This window comes from Biomphalaria glabrata, chromosome 14 (assembly GCF_947242115.1).
Source record: "Biomphalaria glabrata chromosome 14, xgBioGlab47.1, whole genome shotgun sequence".
NCBI lineage: Eukaryota > Metazoa > Mollusca > Gastropoda > Planorbidae > Biomphalaria > Biomphalaria glabrata.
Window position 1 is genome coordinate 7390332 of NC_074724.1, and position 26919 is coordinate 7417250.

The 26919-nt window shown below is 35.8% G+C and overlaps 1 protein-coding gene across 2 annotated transcripts in view; it reads left to right on the forward strand.

The window, feature by feature from the left end:
- The first annotated feature begins 220 nt into the window (after window positions 1-220).
- Window positions 221-26919, forward strand: part of LOC106053879 (uncharacterized) — a 46862-nt gene continuing 20163 nt past the window's right edge. The window contains exons 1-5 of one of the 2 annotated variants that reach the window (XR_008774769.1): window positions 221-496; window positions 2174-2362; window positions 3161-3232; window positions 3681-3802; window positions 4255-4471. Coding sequence is in view for 1 of the 2 variants with exons in the window: in XM_056010608.1 (XP_055866583.1) it covers window positions 301-496; window positions 2174-2362; window positions 3161-3232; window positions 3681-3802; window positions 4255-4471 (796 nt within the window). In the remaining variant the exon portion in view is untranslated. The remainder of the gene's footprint in view (window positions 497-2173; window positions 2363-3160; window positions 3233-3680; window positions 3803-4254; window positions 4472-26919) is intronic. The other variant, XM_056010608.1, reaches the window with a different exon arrangement.

Here is a 26919-nt window from a genome sequence, read left to right on the forward strand (position 1 = left end):
TATTCCTGTGTAAAAAAAAAACAAAAAACTATGACATCTTGTAGAAATGGTTTAAATACTCGCCCTAAACAGTAAAAACAGTACAACAAAGAGTGCTTTCTAAATTCAGCACTGAAAAGAATTGGATGTAGATACATATGCAGCGAAAATCATTATAATCCCACCATTTTATCGATCAGCTGTTTTACAAGTGTCTTATATTTGTTATGTAAAACTTTGATTACAATAAGCATACCCATATTTTTTTAACAATTAACATTTATCAATATTATTGTCCAGACTTTTATAACTTTGTGTGGAATGGATTTAAACACATGCATGGACCACCTCAATCAAGACTGTTACTGCTGGTGTAATGAAGAAAGAAACATTTCGTTTGCAATCAATATCACAGCAACAACATTATTAGACCAGAATAAGCTGTCTGCAAAATTGTATACTAAAAATAAAGATGTCTGCATAGAGAGTCAAGTAATACAACTTCCTGCGATTTCAAGTAAGTAATTTTCTGAGACCCTTTTTTTAAATGTAGTTTTGATGAAATGATTAACGAAACTAATCATCATCATCAAACTCCATTTGAGTAAGGGCTTGAGAGGCTGAAATCCTCTTTTGCAAAAGTCCTGGACAGAAACCCTGCCAGAAACTAATAACAACGAGGAAAAATTTCATATTCTGTATGGGTGGTATGCGCTCTGGACTGTGTCTCGATGGTTCCGAGTTTGACAAACTCCCTATCCTCCTTACCACCATCGCCCGCATTCCTGCGGGAGGTTTGGGCTACCACCATCGCCCGCATTCCTGCGGGAGGTTTGGCCTAGGATGTAAGTGTTTTCTAATGTGAAGGAACACCTGACTTTATCCTACTCAGAATGGCTACAACTTTTGGATTATCAGCTTATTAGCAATGAACATTTTCAGGTCAAGTACCAATAATCTCACGAATGTGTATTTCATGACTGAAAACCTTTCAAAACCATTATCTTAATGCCGTGATCATTAAACAAATCTGGTTTATCTAGTACTAAGTAATACGTATATCTTGTCAGAAATAGTTAATCATATCTCGCAGCGCCTTTAGCAAAGTTTAATATAAGATTTTAAAAAAAGCTTACGTAAAGGGGGAGAACTCCGTCCGTCCTAAAAATTATATCTAACAAGAATTTACCATTTATTTCCCATATTTGATATCAAACAAAACTATTAATTACCAATAATGAATTAACTAATTAATTATTTTTGTTTATTGATTCATATTTTGTTAGGTACAATAAATCATTGTTTAAAGTCTCAACTTGATCGGTGAACGCGTGAAGGAGAAATAACGTAAACAATTATTTAATGGGACTAAACTTAACAAATTTAGCTATCTCTGTGAGTACCAAAATATTAGTTTCTTTTGTTGCTATTAAAAACAATAATGAATTACCAGTAACAGTGTCTACACCATCGTACGTTTTAATATTCATACATGTCTTGTCTATGTCAATAAATAATTATGCGAAGTTTCAGCTTGATCCGAGAATGGGTGTGGGAGAAATAACGTGTACACACTTTTTTACCAGCGCAAAACGAAATCCAGTGTAAGCAGTTAAATGACTAATGCAAGTATTATGGACTGACAATGCGGAGTTTACGGAGTCGTAGTATTGGAAGGAATGGAGAAAGATCAGGTATATAGTTATCGATGACTTTCAAGCCGAGAAAACGTTAAGACACGTGATAAATAAAGGTTAGAGATACACCAGGTCAGACGACAAATGTAAATTTGCAATAATACATAAACTTCAAATACAAAAACACAACTTAATAAAATATTGAAAAAGACACAAAGATAAGTGCACATTTCTTGTTCCATATGATGGGACAAATTCATACAAGAGCTCCTTCTTCGTTAATGTCATTTAAGCAAGGCACAAGTTGTCTGAATTATCCAGGAAAACAAAAGTTTACGTTTCTTTTTAACATGCAAGGCTAGATTAAAAACAATTAGCCCAGGAAGAAATACTTCTTTTCTTTTTTTTTTAATTAACGTATGTATAAGATTAGTCTATAATTTCAAATAAATAAATTTCAATCAAATTAATGCCATCTTATATTTTTATTAAACATAGTACACAAATTTTATTGTCTATTTATACAATTTCTTTTTTTTTTTTTTTTTTTGAAAAAGAGAACTGTTCGAGAATGATGCTTGAAAATTGTACAACTTTAGTAGCAGAAGGTGAAATTGTTACATGCACATGTACCTTGTCTCGATCGGCATCCAACAAACATGCTGTCTCCTGGAACACCAGCCAGCACCAACTAAATCTGAAGGCGTCAGCTACAGTTTCATTTATCGCTAGGATACCCCAACAAGGTGCAAGCCTATGACTTTTTAAAAATGTATACCAGCCAGAAATATAATGAAGGAGTGGCGGTTAAGTGGTAACGCTATTGGCTTCTGAAACAAGAGGTCCCGGATTCGAATTTTAGTGAAGATTGGGAGTTTTTATTTTGGGATTTTTAAGGAGTTCACCCTTCTCTTATGGGTTGGTAGTTGTCCTGGACACATCACACCCTTGTAACCGTCGGTCATAAAAGCAAATGATTGCATCATCTATTCTATAAATCTCAAGATCTGGAGGGGATTTTACTTTACTACGACAAACAATGACTAATTACAGTTTCACTTTTTTTTTTATTAAATGGATTGACTAAATTATCACATACCTAGAATCCACATACTAAGGAAATGTAGAATTCGGGCTTGTATTTGCTGGGTATTCAAAAATGAAGGAAAACTCAGTATTTAAACGTCTACTGCCTTTCTGCAATATCAAAACATGGGGAAAACATTGGGAGTCCACCTTGGGGAAAAATCAGAGGCTTGCGACATTTAAGCAGCTGGAAGCACACAGTAGTGAGCCCTGGCAGAGTCTGCAAAGCTGCTGAACACAAGCTGTCTCGGCAATATCCGTTGACTTATATCCAACAGATAAGTGGGGATTGGGGTAATGCTGTGTGGGTGACAAACTTCTGATCATATCCGATTCCCAGGCATTCACTTCGTCTTCCAAGAGATGAGCCGTGGACGTGGTAATATTTCGTGAATAGACATCTGTGTGACTTTGATAAATGTAATATCTAATTTATGAATGTTTTATTTATTCTCCAGAATTAACCTGTGTAGCTAAAGCTTTTCAAGGAACGGAGTATTTTGCTTTAGTTTTTTTACCTTTCGTTGTCTGTAAGTTGCCTTTTATAATCAACATTTACAGTCCAATTATATATATATATATATATATATATATATATATATATATATATATATATACAATAGGGGCTTTGTGGCTGAGTGGTAAAGAACATGGCTTACGAACCAATGGGGTTTTGGGTTCGAATCTCAGTGAAGACTGGGATTTTTAGTACGCCCCTAAGTCCACCAAAAACTAACTTGTTATCTGATTTTTACTTGGGAAAAGCTACACATCTAATGAGCTGTCATGTGGCCAGCACAACGACCGACGGTATTTACTTTCACCAAATAAAAATCAGGTAAATAATTAGAGTTATTGATTAGGTTGTCATTTTATTTTCGGAAACGTTTAAGATATCAATTTTTTAACCACTGTAATATCAGAGATTGATACTTAATCTCAGCTTTAGAAATGTAGTGGCATACCTTTCACTTACAGCTAAAATTCATAACGTTTCATGCGACACAATTCTCCATCACGATGGATCAGCAAACATTAGCTGCACTACAGGAAGAATTTACCCAAGAGCCAAATGTAAATTTTTCCAATACACAGATAAGGTAAGTCTTATATTATATCCATTTAAAAAAAAGTAACCAATTTGTTCATCCATTCAATGTAACTGATTAATTTTGTTAATATAGAAAAAAGCACTGAGCTAAGGGAAGCTAAATCTTGCATTATTGAAAGATATGGCAGAGATTAAAGGGTGCTCACGCGTCACTCTATATAAATTTAGTTTTTAAAAAGTTTTTTGTTTAATATTTTCTTTGTTATAAATTTGGCGTCATTGAAAGCTTAATTAGCCGCTTTGACATTGATTAGTTATCGTGCACATCACCAACAGGCAATAATGGTTTCTTTAATGAGAATGCAATGTTTAATATTAAGTTTTCATTATTATTATTTGTTTCAATCCTACTTTTTAGATTTTCATAAACACATGGCTTTTATGTTCTTATTAAAAGTTATATTTATTTTAACCGTTATACTTGGTTTCGATGTTTTACAGAAACCAAGAAGACAAATAGAGAATGTTAGTTATAAGCACACAATTGTTTCAAGGCATCCGCTGTACTATACAACTCTGTGTGGTATGCATTTAAAGGACGCACACCTTGAGACAAACGCGTTGAACGTCACTGCATACTTATACCCAGAGCATGTCAATATAACACATTCAAGTAGGTTTGCTATCAGACGAACAGTCAGCGTTGACGTCACTAAAGGTTGGTTGACACATTTTAAAATTTGGCTTCTTTCTTTCCTTTTTGATAATTTTTTTTTTCATTTAGTACTTCCTGGCCTTAAGGAGCTTATTTTTCTTTTAGTAGATTATTTTTTTCTCGATTCTGAGATATGTTTTTTACCAATGATCTTTCTCTTGTTGTATTTTTTTTTCTCTCTCTCTCTGTTTCTCTTTCTCTGCCTCTCTCTCTCTCTTTCTGTGTCTCTCTATGTCTCATTTTCACACTCGATTTCTCTCTCTTTCTCGCTTTCTCTCTCTCTATTGCATTCTCTGTCTCTCTTTTATTATACTTTTTTATTTTATTTTTCTATCTTAAAACTCTTTTCTTCCATTTTTTTTTCGTTTTATTCGTCTTTATCTGCTTCAAGAAATCTTTATATTGAAATCACTTCACACATCCATTTACAAATACAAAAAATCACCATATAAAATGTACCATTCAATACACAATGCCCACTGTTTGTCACGACATATAATACCTCAGAACATTTAAAACTCTACATTACAATGCAAACTTTTTTTAAAATTTAAAGTTATGAAATTTATTTGTAAATATTTTAAAACGTTTTGAATTTTATTAAAGGTCAACATTTGCTTTCTGAACCCTAATCGTTAACATTTAAAAAAAAATGAAACTTATAAGAATTTCACCTGATCAACAGCTAGATTAGATAGTAATGTAAAAAGTAAATTGCTTTTTTCAGACCATGCGATTTATTGGGCAGATGAAGTAAAGATCATCTGTCTATAAGGCCTACGGTTAACGGGGGTGTCATGTGGCCAGCACAATGACCAACCACCTTTACTTTCTCCAACTAATATTAAGTATTAATAGAGTTGGATGGACTCAGTTATGTTATAGACGTTCGTTGACTTAAAGTACCAAAATGTTGGTAGACAACTAAACCGTTGTAGGCGTAGACTATTTTAACTTATAAGACTTGAAATAACTTGAGTAGCTTCCTTGTCAACCGTTAACTTTTAATAGAATTTAGTCAAATTTAACTTGAGAGGAAATAAACTTATATCTTAAACAAATCTAATCGGCAGAAAAAAAAATACGTCTTTACATTCTGGCATCCTGAACTCGTCTGGATTACCCAAGACAGCTTACGACAGTGTCACTAATCTTGCATCATTCACACTGCATAGACACCAACCAATCGCTAACTTTTTTTCTCCGTCACGAAAGAAACACGAACACAAACACTAAAAATCCCAAAATTAAAAATCTTCTGATTCAAACTCGAGACTTGTTTGAAAGTCAAACGATTTACCGCTAAACCGCAAATGCCTCATAGTTAACTCAAATGATAGTTCTCTAAATCGTGCAGAAGAATCTTATGTTGTTTATCTGTCTATATAGTTCGTCCATCGTGGTTCGATGATGACCACTTTGTCATCCAGGGGGCTGAGGGCTTTGCACTGGGGTTTTATGCCTCCTCATGTGGCTGGTGAGACCTATGTGAGCCCGGAATGTTCGGCTGCACACTGGGCAGGTTATTCCAGCTGGAGCTAGTGTCGTTTGTCTTGCTTTTCTTTTGTGGCGTTTTTCTTCTGCCTGCGTTGTTCGTTTTTCCTCAGCAACCTGTGCGCCAGTTTTCACAGCGCGACGCCATGATGCTCTGTCGTGTGCCTCTGTCTCCCAGGTGCCAGGGTCTATGCTTAACGCCTTCAGAGAAGCTTTGAGGGTGTCCCTGAAGCGCTTTCTTTGCCCACCTTGCGAGCGCTTTCCTTTGCTTAGTTGGCCATACAAGAGTCGTTTTGGGATGCGGTGGTCTTCCATTCTGTAGACGTGACCTGCCCATCGCAGCTGGGACTGCATCAGGATTGTGTGGATTCTTTGCAGACACGCTCTTCGAAGGACTTCTGTATCTGGTATTTTGTCTTGCTATTTGACATTTAGTATTTTTCTCAGACATGTCATGTGGAAGCGGTTTAGTCTCTTTGCATGTTTACTGTACACTGTCCATGTTTCTGAGGCATAGAGCAATGTAGGGAGGATGACGGCTCTGTAGACCCATAGCTTGGTGTTTGTGGTGATACCACGTCTGTTCCAGACATTTGTAGACAGTCTGCCATAGGATGCACTGGCCTTGGCGATACGCAGGTCGATTTCACTATCGATTTTTCCATTTCTGGAGAGTGTGCTGCCAAGATATGTGAATTTGTCCACTGCGTTTATATCCTGTCCATTTATAGAAATGCTTGGATCCGAGTAGGCTTTCCCAGGAGCAGGTAGATATAAGACTTCAGTCTTGTTCGTATTGATGGTAAGGCCAAAGTCTGAGCATGCTCTTGAGAAGTCACTGACGATGCTCTGCAGATCGTTTTCAGAGCAGGCATTTAGGGCACAGTCATCAGCAAATAGCAAGTCTCTGATTACTGCTGCATTTGTTTTTGATTTTGCTTTAAGCCGCCTCGGGTTGAATAGGCCACCATCAAATCTGTATGATATATTTATCCCGTTGTTTTCTCTATTTGTGAATGCATCTGTCAGCATAGCGGAGAACATGATACTGAACAGTGTAGGTGCTAGGACACAGCCTTGTTTTACCCCGTTTGATACTTCGAAGGGCTCTGATGGTTCTCCACTTTCTTGGACACGAGCCTTCATGCCATCATTTAGCACCTTTAGCACAAGTTTGTGATGATAAGAACAAGCCAGATTCGATTGGTTGAGACGCTTTCCAGATTCGCTGAGGATGTTCTGCTTCCTCTAATTTAGGCAGGTCGAGCTTGTGTTACTAAAAGTCTTGAAGTCCGTTTCAGGTAAGCATGTTAACCCTCTGTTGCGAACATTTTGAAATAGATCTTTAAATTCTTTTTTTTTATGATTAAATAATTAAGTTTAGGGTCACAATTTTTTAATGTTTTAAGGTCACGTTGACAGAACTACTAATTTCTTTTTAGGGGCCCGTTGTTGTGCTCTACCGTACTACGCAATCTTAGGAACAACATGACTACAGAATCTTAGCACGAACATGCCTACACAATCTTGGGATCAACATGACTACGCATTTCTTAGGATCAACATGACTACACATTATTAGGATCAACATGACTACGCATTTCTTAGGATCAACATGACTACACATTTCTTAGGATCAACATGGCTACGCATTTCTTAGGATCAACATGACTACACATTATTAGGATCAACATGACTACACAATCTTAGGATCAACATGGCTACACAATCTTAGGATCAACATGGCTACACAATCTTAGGATCAACATGACTACACAATCTTAGGATCAACATGACTACACATTATTAGGATCAACATGACTACACATTATTAGGATCAACATGACTACACAATCTTAGGATCAACATGACTACACATTCTTAGGATCAACATGACTACAAAATCTTGGGATCAACAAATGACACAACAACCTGGCCCACACAATTATAATATCCAATCTTAAGAACTACAATCAATCTTGATTAATCACCTAATGTCGATGTTTTTCTGTTTATGGCCAGTCAAGGTACGAACTAAACACTAGACAATCAGGGTATGATTTCACTACCTGCACAAGTAGAAGAAAAGATAAACATTAAAAATACTTTTAACAAGGTTACAAAGACAATTTGTGTGGAAACACAAACTCAAATTCGGCCACGAAGTGGTCCACCAAGGCAGGTCAATACGCAGGTTTCAATATTTTCAGAAATAATATCAGAAGTTGTCAGCCCAGGCAGGTAAAAAAAAGGCGGGTCTCAATATTTTCAGAAAGAGTATCAGAATGAAATTCTATCAAATGGAGAAAGAAGATTGACAGATCTTGTGTGGTGCCACAACGGTCCACAGACCAACGGCTAGGTGAAAGCGAATGTGGTTAGATGTGAACCTCACCTAACTTATGCCTTATAATGAGTATCTAATTGATCTAATTGTTTTGTTTTGTAAAGGGTCAATCTCTTATTCAAATCCTTACGACAATAAAAAAAACTGTCGGTAAAAAAAAATAATTCTTTAGTTTAGAGATCTATGTTATGGTTATAATGTAGCACTGTAGTTCACGCGATAATATGAAAAACTACTTATTAATTGTTGTTTCAAATTATGTTCCACTTATTGGTATACTAAATAGATTTTTTTTTCTTTTTTTTTAAAGTAAACATTTTTAGTTGTAAATGTAGTAATTAGTATGACAGTACTTATTTAACTTAGCAATATAATTGTAAAAAAAATGTATAAAAATATCTAAAACCGTTTCCATAGATGTGTTTAAAAAATGGTAAATAGTTGTCACCCTTAATAAATAGTGAAAAGTTGTAAAAATGGTGTATTTTTTTATACAACCGCTTGCATATAATTGATTTAAAAAATTAGACTTTCAGATTTCTTTCAGAAAAAAAAATTTAGCAGTTGCATCAGAACTTTGGATGGTATAAAATATTATGATGTCGAATTTTTACTTTCTTTCCTAGTTACGAGATCTAAACGGGACGGACAGGCAGACGGACAGACAGACAGACCACATGAAACTAATAGCGTCTTTTCCCTTTTCGGGGGCCGCTAAAAAGACACTATTTTCTTTATGTAATTTGCCACAGAAACAGATGGCATTCACATCATATCGTAAACCTTAGACCACATAAATAGATTACCTTTACATCATCTGCCCTATAGATGACAAGCTGATCGCTAACCAGTTCAATAACAACCTACTTTAAAACATCCAAAGTTGTTCAACTGACAGTGATCTCTTCCATTTCTCATCTTATCTGTGAAACCTATGTGATGTTCAGCGACGTCTGTTCTCCTTTTTTTATCTTTAAACTGAAAGACTAAGATAATCCCTTGGAGAAAAATATTTTTTACAAATGAAAAAAATAGCAATAGAGAAAAACAAAAAAGAAACAAAAAGGATCTAATCTAAGGGAAAGAACCGCTAATTACTAACATTTACTGAATTACAGGATTTAGCTTTATTTCAGCTATATGAAACAAAATTAATTGATTCGTGCTCAATGATTAACTAATTGGTGAATTTTGGGATTGATTTCTGTATTATCTTTGACTATAAATAATTTTGCAAAATTTCAATTTTATCCCAGAAAGGAAAGATGGAGAAAAATAGTGTCAAACGTAAGAAAGGGATTAACTCCATATATACATCCACATTTCTCATTTAATAGCATTTGTTTCAATATTAAACGAAATATTTAATCGCCAATAATTAATTAACTAACTGGTTACCTTTTCATTGATTCATGTCTTGTCATACTCAAGGAATACTTGTGAAAAGTTTTAACTTGATTCCCAAGAATAGGAATTGGGAGAAAAAAAATGTTCAAACTAGAGGCCTCTCCTTAATGAACAAAGTTAGTTTATGTGATCATTACTAATATCATAGTATCCTGTATGACTGTGTTTATATTTTTGTTGCAAGTTCAAGTTTAAGAGCATCACACTCAATAAAATTATATACTCTAGTTTGTTTTAGTGCATCTTAGCAGTAACTATCTAATAGGCCTATCAATGGCAACTCCTGACCCGCACGTCAGATGCTTTGGAGAAGATGCAACTCTATCTCTTCAAATAAACACCGTGACACAAGTAATCAAACGTTGTCCATGCCATTAAATAATTAACAATGAACATATGTCTTAGGTGCTGTCTTGCTTCATTGCCTTTGTCTTAGAACACAACTTCATTATGATATAACAACATGGAAAGGTTTTGACACGACATGCTGTGCATATTTAATGATGACATAGAAGGGAAGTGAAGTGGGAAAAAAACCCCACTACAACAAATGTCTCTGTAACGTGTTTAAGTCGTGGTCATTCATTCCCAGGCTATCACTTGGGTAGAGCTGCGGATATTGTCTAAGAAAACAAAAGAAAGGAAAGTTATATTATATAAAGCTTATATTAACTTAATCTTATGTTATCTTATAAAATGCAGACTTTACTTCACAAAAGAAGATGATTACGTCCAAAGCGTCATGCATCTAGTCATGCATGTTAACCAATAGCTTAAATTCTGCCAAGTCACTGGTTTTTCTGGCTGGCTCAAGGCAACCCATTCCATGCTCTAATAGCACTAGGGAAGAAGGAGTATTTCTACAAATTTGTCCTAGCATATGGGACAAGGGATGAGCCTTTATCTTAGTGTCTTTCATAGTATTTTATTAGATTTTTTGTGTGCGTTAGGACCTTATAAATATAATATATAATAAAAATTAGAAATTATGGGAGTAGAGAGGTTGCGAAAGAAAAGAAATATTCCTCTGGCCATGTAGTGTACAAAGTGGCCTAGCAGTGTAGAAGGCGACCAAGTAGTTAACGGTGTGGTCATGAAGGGTACAAAGTGGCCATAAAGTGTACAAAGTGGCCATTTTATATTTTTTTTTTCGTTAAAAAAACCCCCAAGACTGGGCCCAGACACAACAATTTTTTTTAACTGCATATTTCGTGCAAACAGGTCAGTAGGTCAAGGCTCGATAACTGAATGTAGTGTCATTGTGACCCAACGATCAGGACTTATTTATAGCCTCTGAGAAAGTGTAATAGATCATGCAACACTACAACAAAGACGTCTCGTGAACGAAAAGATATCTCGTGAAACTAAAAGGGGGCTGGGAGGTGCAACATGGAAGAGCAATGTTTTTTTTTCATCTGTCGTATTAGATAGGAAGGCAGGACATGGGGAAAGCAAAGGTAGGTCCTTAAAGGACAAAATTCTGTTGTATTTTCATTAGAGGTAGGAAAGCAGGACACGGATAAAACAAAGGGAGGTCCTTAAAGGACGAAATTCCATTGTATTTTCATTAGAGGTAGGAAGGCAGGACATGGGGAAAGCAAAGGTAGGCCCTTAAAGGACAAAATTCTGTTGTATTTTCATCAGAGCTAGGAAGGCAGGACACGGATGAAACAAAGGTAGGCCCTTAAAGGACAAAATTCTGTTGTATTTTCATTATAGGTAGGAAGGCAGGACATGGGGAAAGCAAAGGTAGGCCCTTAAAAGACAAAATTCTGTTGTATTTTATTTTCATCAGAGCTAGGAAGGCAGGACACGGATGAAACAAAGGTAGGCCCTTAAAGGACAAAATTCTGTTGTATTTTCATTATAGGTAGGAAGGCAGGACATGGGGAAAGCAAAGGTAGGCCCTTAAAGGACAAAATTCTGTTGTATTTTCATTGGAGGTAGGAAGGCAGGACATGGGGAAAGCAAAGGTAGGCCCTTAAAGGACGAAATTCCGTTGTATTTTCATTAGAGGTAGGAAGGCAGGACACGGATGAAACAAAGGTAGGCCCTTAAAGGACAAAATTCTGTTGTATTTTCATTGGAGGTAGGAAGGCAGGACATGGGGAAAGGAAAGGGAGGTCCTTAGAGGACAAAATTCCGTTGTATTTTCATTAGAGGTAGGAAGGCAGGACATGGGGAAAGCAAAGGGAGGTCCTTTAAGAGAGAAATTTGCATTTGAGAAAACAAAACAACAGAAAAGATTTCTATACGTCTTCGATACTGTGATTCTAGAGTTTATTCAAATTTCTTACACCATAATTTTATTATTTCCCCTAATGGCATAATTTCGTTCTGTTCATGTCAAGAAACAACCACAGAGGCACCACTACAGAGGATGACCAACTCGTTCTCTTTACCGCGGCCCTTTGAACACTCCTCCAAACCATCTACAGTATAACATCCATTATCCGGATTAATTGGGAACCTGCCTGTCCAGATATTCGATAACCCGGATAATTGAATTAGTTATATTATAATTGGTACATTTCATCAACAGTTAAAAGAAAATTGCTATGGTGGTATCGTGCCGTACATTAACATAAAAATCAAATAATATATACCAGGGAAAAGCGTAGCCCACTATTATCTAGAGAAAGAATCACTGATCTTTCGCTGCACCAACGTGGATCGTCGTTGTTATTAGGTGTGTACTTTAATATACATAGATACTAGCCGAATCAGAAACTCCATTGGCAGCGAAACACATGCTGGGAATTACTCCCTTAGAGAACGTGAGAGGATGGTTTAGCCGGCCAGTTAAAGCCGTTTCTGGGGTGTGGCGCTGCGCATGCTACAGCTTCTGGGAGCCACAGATGAGAGTTGGGTACCGAGTGGGAACCAAAAGTGAGCCAAGTTATCCTCAAAAAGCCTGTCCACTAGATGTGCTACCCCTCCTAGATACCCCATACTTAGTTATCGTACTGCAAAATAAACAAAAAGGTCGTCGCTTATTTTCAGTAAACTGACCTCCGGATAAATGCTGCCCACCTATTGAATGAAAAGGAGGTAGGGCGAACCTAACATTTTCTTTTAAGGAGCGTGAAAAACTAATGTTTTAGAAACACTGAGCTAAAAAATGTTTTATTTAATTCTCTATGATGTTCTATAAAGATGAAATTAAAAATAAATAAATAGATATTTACAACGTTATTTAACACCTTCTCTTTACAGTTAGCGGAGTAAATTGTATTAACTATTTTACAGGAATTTGAAAATCGGCCAAAATTATCTTTCTTTTCCTAATCATTTTTTTTTTAACCTGACAACAAACGAATCAATAAACTAAACAATTACCTAGTAGTTCACTATTTAAAAGTAAAGTTTCGCTTTGAGATCTTGTAATCTGTATGGTTAGGTTTAGGGTGGACTCAGAGTCGTCCAAAGATAATCCCAGTCTTCAACAGGATTCGAACCCGGGGACCTAACCCGTGGTTAGGAAGCCAAGCGCTTTACCGCTCAGCAAAAACGCTAAGTTATCAGTTTAATCCACCACTACGAAAGATAAGTATCTTCTCTTACATAAAACATATCACTAGACATGTAAAACTACAATAAACCATTCATTGACTTTGATACTGAAAGTATCTTCTCTTACATAAAACATATCACTAGACATGTTTAACTACAATAAACCATTCATTGACTTTGACACTGAAAGTATCTTCTCCTACGTAAAACATACTACTAGACATGTTTAACTACAATAAACCATTCATTGACTTTGATACTGAAAGTATCTTCTCCTACATAGAACAGATTACTAGACATGTTTAACTACAATAAACCATTCATTGACTTTGACACTGAAAGTATCTTCTCCTACATAAAGCATATCACTAGACATGTTTAACTACAATAAACCATTCATTGACTTTGACACTGAAAGTATCTTCTCCTACAAGAAACATATTACTAGACATGTTTAACTACAATAAACCATTCATTGACTTTGACACTGAAATTAGTCAAATGTCTTTCAAGCGCAATTCAATGATGAGGTCTGCCTTTGTTCTATTTTATTTCTTTTAGAATATTGGTTCTCAAGCTGTTATGACCAGGGACCCTTTTAATAATAAAACTTATCAACGAACGCCTAAGTGAAACTTTCTAGTCGGTTTCTTTCCTTTCTGATGAGGTTTGTGATGAGGTTTGTGATGAAGTTTGTGATGAGGTTTGTGATAAGGTTTATCATGAGGTTTGTGATGAGGTTTGTGATGAGGTTTGTGATAAGGCTTGTGATGAGGTTTGTGATGAGGTTTGTGATGAGGTTTGTGATGAGGTTTGTGATGAGGTTTGTGATGAGGTTTGTGATAAGGTTTGTGATGAGGTTTGTGATGAAGTTTGTGATAATGTTTGTGATAAGGTTTGTGATGAGGTTTATGATGAGGTTTGTGATGAGGTTTGTGATGAGGTTTGTGATAAGGTTTGTGATGAGTTGTGATGAGGTTTGTGATGAGGTTCCCATCCCCCGTCTTCCTGCGGGATGTTTGGACTAGAAAGTAATCATCTTTAACTCTGAAGGAACATCAGAAACATGTAAAAACAACATTTTACAAAACAAACATATACGAGGAAAGAATGTCTTCAAATCTTTTATTTCGGACGTCATAGAATAGATATATACAAGAGTAGTAAGGAACAAGTTATTTATTCAAGTTATAGGATCTGGATTTCAACGATGAAGTTAAATTTGATTGTTTAAAATGCTCAATTTTCTTTGAACCCTTACGGGCGTCATGTGGACATCTGGTTGGAGAACCCCTGTTAAAGAATGTAAGCAGACACACACATAAACAGGATGTAACAACAGGTACATGTTTAGACACTACAAGAAAATTGCATAATTAATGACCACATATCACAGGAGAGATAAGGGCATAATGGGAAAGAGTCACTCTTACACTGTCTTTGTAAACTCTTTGACCTTAAGGTCTTACAAGGGTAGAACTGTAGATATTTTCTAGAAAAGTAAAGATAGACAAACAAATGAATTACTATTCGGTCTTTCCTGTTTCTAATATTATCACGAAACCGCCTGTTTTGAGAGACATTGGATGAGCCCAGAAATTCCTCTTAAAAACATATTTCAGGGTTTTCTATAAGGTTATTATTTAGTTTAGTTAATTTAATTACAAACGCTTGTTAATTTAGTTACAAAAGTCTATTCATTCAGTTACAATAATTTGTCAGTTTAGTTACAAAAGTCTGTTAATTAGGTTACAAAAGTCTGTTTATTTAGTTACAACAATCTTATAATGTAGTTACAAAATTCTATTAATCTAATTACATATGTTGGTAATTTGGTCATAATTGCCTATTCATTCAGTTACAATGTTAATTTAGTTAAAAAAACCATGTTTATTCAGTTACAGAAGTCTGTTTATTTAGATACAAAAGTCTGTTAAACTGATATTAAAACATTTTCACCTTCATCTATCCCTTAGCCTTTAGTACCGTTGGGGCACCACACAAGATTTGTCAAACGTCTTTCTCCATTCCTCTCTGACTTTTGCCTTGGATAGAATCTCCTTCAATGACAGGCCTGTCCATCCTTGGGTGTTGTCTTCCCATCGCTTTCTCAGTCCTCCTATTCTTATTCTTCTTCCTGGTACTGTTCCATGAAGGAAGGTCTTTGCGAGCCCTGAGGAACTTGTGATATGGCCATAGAGCTCGAGGTTACGTTTTTGGACAGTGGTTAGCAGTATTAATCCTGCTTCTTATCTTCTCATTCGTGGTGAGGTTTTAGTAAGTGACAGCTAAGATCTTCTAAAGCATCTTATTTCCATTGCTAGGATCCTCTTCTCGAGTCAGAGGTCAAGATTACAACTCACTTTAAAAACATGTCCTTACTCTCTGGCATACTGGAGGCGTCTCTCGTTCTTAGCATAGATTATAACAGAGCCGCATATCTTGCATCATTCTACAAAGCTTAATTAATGCTAGTTTTCTTCATTTTCACCTAGAAACACACACACACACACACCATAACACTTGATAAAGTTTACTAGCCAATTTTGAAAGCCAGTTATACTAGCATCCATGCAATGGACCTCATTCACCAATCGTAAACAAACAACATTTAGTCACGTGATCTTATTGATAAAACAATGGGAAAAAAAACTGTCACGTGACAACCATCATGAATTAAACATGGTTGTAATCGCAACTAGAGTTATGTGTGTGTTTTGTCTGTCTAGTCGTATGGTATGCACATCTGGCTGTCCTCATTATTCCCGCTTCCATCCTGTTGTACATTCTAAGGTTAGAGTCAGGATGTGGTCATATTCTTATCTGAAAGAACATCCGAAAATTAAAGAAAAAAACATTAACATACAACAAACTGAAAACTGATGTAAAATAAGATAATTAAAAAAAAAGATAAATTAAACATAATTTTTGGCAAAAATAGAGATTCTGGATAATTCTAGTTCTATTCGACGAGTATAATATGGCATGATAGAACATTTGAGATCGTCTGCTTATAATGTTTCATATCAGAACTATCTCAACTACAAAGTTGTATCAGATTTACGTCTGGAACTACCACACACTACTGTGCAAACAAGCAGAAGTTTGCTGGAGATTAGAGAAAAAGTACCTGGCTTCCGGATCGAGAGTGTATCGGGTTCGAATCCAATAGAGTTTTTTTTAGGTCGCCCCTGACCCATTTTTTTATGTTTATTCAACATTAGGTAGGGAAAGGTAATGGCGGTTGGTTTCGTGTTCGAATCCTGGTAAAGAATTTAGAGACCTTTAGGGCGCCCCTGAGTCCACTCAACTCAAATGGGTACCTAAAATCAGTCTATTCGGCCGTAGTGGGCCCTGCACTTTCACGGGCCCCGCACTAACTCTAGTTGTAAATTAAATTATTAAATTAAACAATTTTAACTTATAACAGTGTTCCGCGGCCTCCTGATTTTTCAAGGGCTCCAGGAAAAATTGCAAAAGTATATGAAAAAATTCATGAAAATCTGAAATTATTAAAATATTCTGAAAACTCACAAATGTCCTGAAAAATAGACCGAATTGTCATATTGGGGTGTCATTCAATATGAAAAACGCCAGTCCTACTCTCGATTTAAAAGAAAAAGGCATTGCCAGCTTTCGTTAAATAAAATGTAAAAATAAGCCGAATATTTAACCCAAAACAGGAAATTCCAATAATTTACTATTAATATAATGTAACTCAACTTTTTTAAAATTATTATTATAGCTTTTATATAGCTCTACTTTCATGCTTATAACTTGCTCAGAGCGCTTTTGGTCCAATCTCATTTGTGGACCAGTTGGGGGGGGGGGGGGGAGGGGGTATCTAGGAGTTGCCTTTAAGCGCTCAGTAAACACAACTCTGCCCGAGTCGGGTGTCGAACCTCGAGCCCCCTTCTAGGTAGTCAAGCCAAGTTCAAGAGCGCCAAGTTCAAGCGCACTTGGCCTCTTGACCACGCTTCCCACAACTGGCACATAAATATACATCTATTTTCGATCTCTTTAAAGAACCAAAAGCGATATTTTGCTAGTCGATAGTAAATCTAAAAGATCTTAAAGTTTATCGGCTTTTTATTGGAAAACTACAATCTACTGTAAAGTTAATTTGACCGTGATTTTGTACTCAGTAAAGTATGAATAATTACAAAATATCTTAATTTTCACTTATTATCCTTTTCCCTACCCAGACTGGGCCCCGCGCAATCCGTTTCGCATAGGGCCCCACAATCTGTAGGACCGGGCCTGCCTAAAATTCTTTATGGAAATATGAAGACTGCTGGCCACATGAAACCCTCGTTTTCTCTGGGGCCACAAAAATAGACGACATTATATATCACCTGCGCCATAGATGGCAATGTCTCAAAGAGGCACTCAAAGAGGCACTCAAAGAGGCACTCAAAGAGGCACTCAAAGAGGCACTCAAAGAGGCACTCAAAGAGGCACTCAAAGAGGCACTCAAAGAGGCTCTCTCTCTAGAATTAGAGTAGTAAATCAACTTGAAAGTTTATTGGTGTCACCCATATCCGAGCATACACACACAGACATCAAACATTCCCTATTTACAGTGGCGTAGCTAGGAATTAGCCATCATTTGGGGGCCCGTGTCCTTGACCTCTTTTGGGGCCCCTACATTTTGTGTAACATTTAATAATAATGTAAATATCACTCATTTGGAAGCCCCCCTCAAGTGGGGTACAGAGGGGCTTTTTAAATCTCCCATCCCTCTAGCACACTAGGTAGGCTACACCTCTGTCTATTTAAGTGTTTTCTTAAAGTCTCTCTAAATAAATGAATCTTGGATGCAGTGCAGACCAAAGGACACCTCGTATTCTTTTGTGTTTACATAAATGAATATTCTTCAACACACATGATATCAAGAATTATAATACTGAATCCTTAAGATGTTTCTTTTACAAAGTGTCTAACACTAAGAATAATACAATTATTTTTGCCCATAAAAGTCCAAATTGCCTACTCAAATAAAAAAACATATACAAAACAAAATACTTTAAAAAAAACAAAGTAAGTGTAATTGGATCAGTTTTGCAATTATGTCCGTTATTGACTGACAGAATAAATCAGTGCATTTAGAAATATTTTTAACAATTGTTTTTGTTGAAATTTTAGCTTTCTTAATGCCCCATCGCTTGTCTGGAACACTGGGAAAGGGGAGGGAAGTTGAGGGTTTCTCGGTGAATGTTTACATGATCGTTTTTTTAAATGCATACAAAATCTTCACTAAGGGTTCAAGGATCCTGAAGAGGACTAATGCAACTAATACCAACACATCTATCAAATACTATTTCTCCCTTTTGTTAAAGATACTAAACAAAATAATTAATTATTGTAAGTTAACTAACTGGGTACATTTTTAAATTGATTATTGTGTTGTCATGCAAAAGAAACGAATTCTTCAAAGTGCCAGATTGGGTGTGGGAGAAATAGAGTGAGTTGATATAAGCTTTGCAATAACAAAATACTTAAACAGGACTGTCTTTAAGATTTTATAGACCTGTATTTGTCTAAACGTCAAGTCCAATTATTAAACCATAATTTAAAAAAAAAAGATTATTATTAAACATACAAATATAGTTTCTTTTTTATGAAAAGATGAAGACAGGAGGTATTCGTTAGTAACTGGCCAAAGAGAAGGAAAAGTCAGAACCCAAGTTTCCGTTGAATGGCAGTTTTACTACAATGTTGTAAATCTTCGGGAGTCGGTTACCCTTGCGCAGCTTTGCACCTAAGAGTGTTACAACCTGTCCGTTCCCATGAAGCTTCTGATTTTGATCTGCGTCTGCTCTTCGCCCTCCCTTTGATGGCACTCTACGTTTTTCAGAGATACTGCTGGCATTAGTATAAGTTATGTTGTAATGTATTACATACCCAAAGCACACAAATTCTATTTATTGAAACTATTCCTTGACAATAACACAACAAGCAGGGGCGTGACTATTACTAGGTAAGAGAAGTCAGAGATGTACCCCAGCGTTCTTTTATAATTCCAACTTCAGGCAGTGCGTTGATAGCAACATCCCAACAAAATACAAATAAAAGGAAAAGCTAAGGGAAAGAAATCCTCACTTCAAATTATATCACTCAAGAATGTAGAAGTTATCTCCTCATTCGATATCAAAACAAAATAATTAATTAACAACAAATAACTGAATAATTGATTTAAAAAAAAAAATAGATTCCTATTTTCTTATGGTGCAAAATATAACTGCTAAAAGTTTCAACTTGATCTTAGAATCGGTGTGGGAGAAATTCAATTATCTAAGGCAGGGGTTCTCTACCTGTGGATCGCGAATCCATAGGGGGTCGATAGACGATTTGCCAGGGGTCGCCAAAGACCATCGCAAAGATGAATTGTTTTGTCTATTCTTCTATTGCTGTGTGTGTGTGTCTGGGGGGGCGGCAGAATAGGGGGTTGTAAAAAGGGGTCGCATAAAAGGTTGAGAACCGCTGAATTCTAAGGGGAGAAAGCCCTATTTATTTAATCATATCTGTGAACGTAGGTTCCCCCTTTCAGACCTTGTGCTCTATAGGGGTAGATGATGTAAAGGTCATCTGTTTCTGTGGCCTACGGTTAACAAGGGTGTCATGTGGCCAGCATAACTACCAACCGCCTTTACTTTTCCCTTACTAATGTCAAATACCCATTAGAGCTGGGTGGACTCAGAGGCGCCCGAAGATCCCGAAATTAAAAATCCAAGTCTTCACCAGGATTCGAACCCAGGTCCCCGCTTCGGAAGTCAAGTGCTTTACCGCTCAGCCACCGCGCCCCCATATCTTTAAATACTAAAGTTTTAATTTCCTTTGTTGGTATCTGACAATATAATGAACTACAAGATAAACTAATTTACTTATTGATTCATGTATTGTCTAAGCCACTGATTAATTGTGCAAAGTTTCAATTTGAAAGAAGAGTAGGTGATAGAGAAATAACGTGTACAAACTAGACAGACAAACAGACAGAATTGATTCAAGCTTTGTAAAAAGAAAATGTTTGCTTTGTGCAAGAGGAGATTGTTCACGCTTGTCTTCAGGTCCTAATACTAAGTGCAGCTACACAATGTCGGCGATGACCTGCATATTTTGTCAAATATAAAGCAGACGAATACATTCATTAGACAAGAAGACAAGCAAAGACAAACAGACACAAACACGCTTTTGTTCCCCTGGCAATCAAATCATTAAATAGGAACAATCTGGTATCAAGTTTGTCACATGTAAATTATGAGTGGGTCTGGTGTGAATGTACACTTTGGTTTCTTATAGTTATAATGTTTTTTGTTTGGTGTAATGCACAAATTGTGAGACAAATTTCCATACGGACAATAAAGATTATTATTATTATTATAAGGCCGATTTTAATTTTATTTTCCACCGTTTTCCGAAGTAGGCAGAGGAATAACTCTTGTTCAGATCTCGGGACAAATATTTCAGACTTAAGGGTCCTTTTCGAACCCTATCCTAACTTATCTCTTCTACGGCAGAATGAAAAAAAAATAGTGTTATTATTGTGATATCTTGATTCTTATCTCTTTTTATCTTTGATAAATGTCACCAGACTGTCTTGCTAAGTTGACACATTCGGCTACACCCTGACGCACAAATCTTGTTCGAAAATAAATCAAACACAATGTTGACTTTAAATAAGAAAAACGAAATGTATATTTACGCACATGTTTGTTAGATCAATCCTCTCGTCCAATCACCTAGTGCTGGATCAATTTGTTCCGGACAACTACCTTCCCCCAAGACATATAAATTACCTTATAATCCAATGCCCAAGACATATAAATTACCTTAGAATCCAATGCCAAGACATATAAATTACCTTAGAATCCAATGCCCAAGACATATAAATTACTTTATAATCCAATGCCCAAGACATATAAATTACCTTAAAATCCAATGCCCAAGACATATAAATTACCTTATAATCCAATGCCCAAGACATATAAATTACCTTAGAATCCAATGCCCAAGACATATAAATTACCTCATAATCCAATGCCCAAGACATATAAATTACCTTAAAATCCAATGCCCAAGACATATAAATTACCTTATAATCCAATGCCCAAGACATATAAATTACCTTATAATCCAATGCCCAAGACATATAAATTACCTTATAATCCAATGCCCATAGCAAAAGTCTATGTGTGTGTGTGTGTTTGTGTGACTAAAAAAAAAAAAAAGAAATACAAAGGGGATATTAACATTTAAAAAAAAAAAACATATACTTTTAAAAAGTTTACCAAAAATAGGTATAACAAAACAATCTTAAATATTGTACTTATTAGAGAAACGTTATTACATTAGAAGTAGATATAGCTATATGGGATATAATACCGTATGGCGACCTGCATGATATATTCCTTGTACAGGTTTCAGACCGTAAACGGATGAAAGCATTATCAACAAGATTACAAAGAGAGCTTGTGCTATCACACAAACTCAGAGGTTGTTAAGGGTGTTATTTGGTCAAGACAAAGAGAAACCGCCCTTACCTTTTCCTTACTTTGGCTCCCATTAGAGATGGATGGACTCAGAGGTGCTTTAAAGATCCCGCAATTAAAAATCCCACTCTTTACCAGGATTCGAATCCGGGATAACTCGTTCAGAAGCAAATCGCTTTATCACAAAGCCATAGAGTGATAAAAATATTTTTTTTACAAACTTTATTTCAACTCATTCTGTTTGTCTGTCTGTCTGCCTTGCCAAAAGTTTGTACACTTTTTTTCTCCTTTAAAAAATATATATCTAGTTCATTAATTATTGGTAATTAAATATATTGTTTGGTACCTCAAACAAGGGAAATAATTAGTACTTGACAGATGTGGTGGTATAAAGGAATTAGTCCTCCTTATACCTCGTCGTCTGTACCCCTGAGTCTTATGAACACAACATGATAAATAGGACGGGATTATAGAAACAATAGATAACTATGCAAACTTCCATGTTCATAAGCTCTCCACTGGCAGAGTGGTTACCGTGTTGACCTGAGAAGGCTTGAGCCATGAGATCGAATTCAGGTCGTTTACTTATCTATTTATTTTTATAAATGCTCCGTAACGGCCCCCGAATTTGGATTTTGAGCTAATAGTTTTGTATGGTCTGTCTGTCCTTCCGTCCGTTCCACCGTCCGTCCCGTTTAGATCTCGTAAACTAGAAAAGATATTGAAAATCGGACATCATGATATTTTATACCTTTTAAAGTTCAACGGCTACTTTTTCTTTTCTGAAAGCGAAAATTTAAATTACAGAAAAAAATCAACTATGCAAGCATTTTTTTTCATAAAAATACATCATTTGTACAACTATTCAGTATTAATAGTAACAAACACGGGAGGCTATTTAGTAAGGGTGCTGATTATTTACCATATTTTTAACACATTTATGCAAACGATTTTAGATCTTGTGTCCAAAAACATTTTTTGTAGAAGTGTATTGCTAAGTTAAGTAAGCTCTGTTATACTAACTGTTACATTTAGAAATTATTTTTTTTAAAGAGAAAAAATCTATTTAATATGCAACTACATTTTTTTTTATATAATGTTTTTTTTCTTGAGGCTTTGAATGAAAGCTTATTATATACCATATCACATCAGTCAGGCCAGGTTCACATCTAACTTCACCTTCACTTTCACCTATCCCTTGGTCTGCTAGACCGTTGGGGCACAACATAGGATCAGTCAATATTTTTTCTCCTTTTTTCTCTGTCTTTTGCCTTTGATAGAACTTCATAGTGATATTCTTTCTGATAATGTTAAAACCTGTCTTTTTACCTGCCTGGGTGGAAAACTTTGGGGCCGATTTTGAGTTTGTGTTTCCACACAAACAGTCTTTATAACCTTGTTTATTATTATTGTAGATATTTTACAAATTGAATTACAAGACTGATCCAAACTAATTGATACAAGTACGCCTAATATAAGCTTTTTTATCTTATTATGATCCTTGCCTTGCATTCTATCTTATCATAAATACTTTAAAGATTCTTTCCATTTATATTTGTATAATTATTTAACAATTTAGTCACTCGTGGATGAGATATAGCCCTGTAGACTTTATCAACGTTACCAAACTATAGAAGGAGACACTTTGATGTCTGCAACTCAACGAAATGGAAAAAAAAAAAGATTTATGATTATAATACAGGAGTGATATACCATGGAGTCTCAATATGTTTGGTTGGGCTGCACTTTTTAATAGGCAATTTCCCTGAAATTACTCACTATTATTATAGGGAACTAATTCAATCAATTCCTCCAATTCTGCAAAGAACCATTTATTTCCCTTGTTCGATACCAAACGAAATGTATTTAATTACCAATAAATTATTAACTTATCGGCCAATTCTTTAATTGATTCTTATTTTGTTTGGTACAAGAAATAATTGTTCAAAACTTCAACTTCATCTAAAATTGGAGCAGGGAGAAATAACGTGTACAAAAAGTGTACAAGACACAGAGTGAGTTGATCTAAGCTTTAAAAATATCAACTATTTAGCCTAGAGGTCTTTAATTATTTTTTAACGTGTGATAAGATTGACTTCATCCAAGACGGTCCAGGGGAGCCTTGATTCTCATGAAACAGTTTTATGACAATTAAGTCTATTGACATACGCTTTTTTATCAGCTCTGTTACCTTGTCTGGCTTGGCCGAGTTCATAGAATGCCAGTAGGACGACCTCCAAAAGACATTCGGCATGGCGATCTAACAGAAGGCAGGAGAGCTGCTGATCATCCACTTTTACGTTATACGGATATATGAAAACGTGACATGAAGCTCTTCAAAATCGACACTAGCAGCTGGGAAAAAGTGGTACTGGAAAGATCCACACGGAGAGCGAGCGAAAAGGAATGGTCCCGCATTGCAGATCAGTAGTAGAAAGAAGGGTGAAAATGCAACGGCGCCTGGTGATTACATATGCCCAACCTGTGACCGCAGCTGTGCATCAGGGATTGGCCTCTTTAGTCACACAAGAAGTTGCAAAGGGATAAGATGGTCTGTCGAGACGTAAACGCCGCAGAAGTCTTATGACCATTTACAAACTTCCAAAAAGTTTTAGTTAGGTCTTTCAGTTTTCCCTACAATCCTCGTTCCTTTCTCTAGTAGACTGAAATATGCTCCCCCCCCCCCCCCTGTTTGTTTTAGAATGTTACTAGACATAATTTACCCCGCGGACCGCGGGTCTTAATTTGCGTATCACTGTCAGTATAGTCGCTGAGAGTTTTTTGGAAACAATTAAACGAAATAATAATGCTATAAGAAAGCGAATGCGTGAATTAAAAAAATAGTATTAATGGAGCTATCAAAATAGCTAATCGACCTAAATCCATTGTTTTTAAAATAAAAACATTTGCTTGTAGGTCTGCATATATTTAGATCTGGAGTCTAAATAAATCATCGATTCTCAAAGTTCTGATATCCCTTTTTACATTCCCCAGTAAGCGGCGACCCTCGACCGCTATAAAAAAAAATTCTGTTCTTAGCGTAAATATTAAGCTAAGCATGTAGTATTTTTATTTTAAAACGTAAACATTGCGAAAGTCTTATGTTTGGTTGGTGGCTGTGCTGGTCAAATGACACCCTCGTTAACCATGGGTCATAGAAACATGACCTTTACATCCTTTGCCCTATAGATCTAACTAATGAAACAGTGTACTTTGAATACTGCAATAGAATCGATACTTTTCTCAAATGTTTTTAGCTTCCACGTGTTTATAAGAATGGCAATGGTTTCATCTCAGTTGAAATGTTAAGATTGGAAGTGGGCAATCTGTAGTGATAGTGTTAACGATACTACAAAAAGGAATCGATTTTAGTGGCGTCTACTGGGGAATTCGAGGAAAACATAAGATGCAGGAATTTTATTTTTTTTTAACGAAACAGTTGGGGTCGAATAAGACTTTAAATGGAGTCAATGTATTACAGTGACTACAACCTGTCCTCTGACGAGAGAGAAGGAAGTAATTGAAACGGGATATTTATTTTTCATTGCTGTTCATTCACGCACTACTGTTCATTGTGGACAGCCGTGTCTGTGTCACAGACTCCCATGTTACCTGCTGTGTGTCAACTCCGTGTTGACTTTCCAAGCTTATACACAGCTATATTTAGACGTGTGTTGGATAAAATGGTGCATTGTATGACACTGTCTCTCCTGCCGTCAGTTAAGCTCATGCTGGTTCTATTCATTCATACAGGTAATGTACAGCTGTCTGTGCGCGCGTGAGCGTACCGTGTTTACAAACAAGGCAATCTCTTATGTCTTATATAGACCTATAATAACATGTGTAGATGTAGAGCTTCTAGATATACACTGAACCTATAGAGATGTAGCTTATTATTACATTAGTTGAGGCAATCTCTTATGTCTTATATAGACCTATAATAACATGTGTAGTTGTAGAGCTTCTAAATATACACTGAACCTATAGATATATAGCCTATTAGTACATTAGTTGATTAGTTCACAGTTCAGTATTACAAATAAGCCTGAATTAGTTTGTTATATTAATCTAATTATAAGAGAATTTTTTTTAGTTGTGTTAAACTACAAATAGGTAAGCGTATATAATCTTCCTAAAGAGAATTCTTACTTCTTATATATATATTATGTAATATGAACACATTTGTTAGTATATATAAACAACCAAAAGAAACAGTTATTGTCAATTGAGTAGCACAAATGTGCATATATTGGTGTAAATGTACCTAGAATTAGTATTTCTCGAGATAGTTGTTCGAGCATTAACAAATATAATTTATTATGTTGTCTAATTGATAGAGATTTACTATTTACTTTTGTTATTTTATTTGTGATTACAAATGAATGTGTGTGTATAGTCTAACCTTCAAAGATGTATTATTACTAGCAGTGGGGTTCATTGCGCCCCAGCTGATCAGATTCTCACATGGATCATTGAAAGATAATCATTTAGTACTCTTAAGAGTAGGTGCAACGTACACGCGTGTCATAACAATATTACCTTCAAGAAGTAACCGAATCGGAGGTCATGACACCATTTTTAAAGAAGAAACCGAATTGTCTGATGATACTATCACTTTTATAAAAATTGGGTGACACTTGTTTCTTTTATGAAGTAACTGAATCGGGTGTCATTAAACTATTTTTTTAAAGAAGAAACATAACTTTGTTATGACAGCATTACTTTTATAAAATAACTGAATGGGGTGACATGACACTATTATTTGAAAAAACAGTCTGTATGTCTTTTAGTAAAGGTACTGACACATACAGAATGACACTTTTTCTGTCACACTCAAACTTTTTACTGAAATACATCTTTTGGGAGAGGGTGCGCCATTCTATACTGTAAACCCGGACCTACGGGTAAAATAAAGTGTATATACTAAACTAAAAATTTAGCACTGGTCGTGTAGCCTTTTTAGGACTACGTAGAACTCATAATATCAAAACCACACACAACTGTCAATTTCTATTTGTTTAAGTAATTATATCTTGTTTACATTTCGGGCGATGTAAATAATGCATGTGTCTGTTCATTCCTTTCTCCTGTTTCTCTTTCATTTATTACATCCTCTAGCATTCGCACTATTCCACGCATCTGCACCATTTCACCCATGCGCACCAATTCACGCATTCGCACCGACCTAATCCTCCTCAATA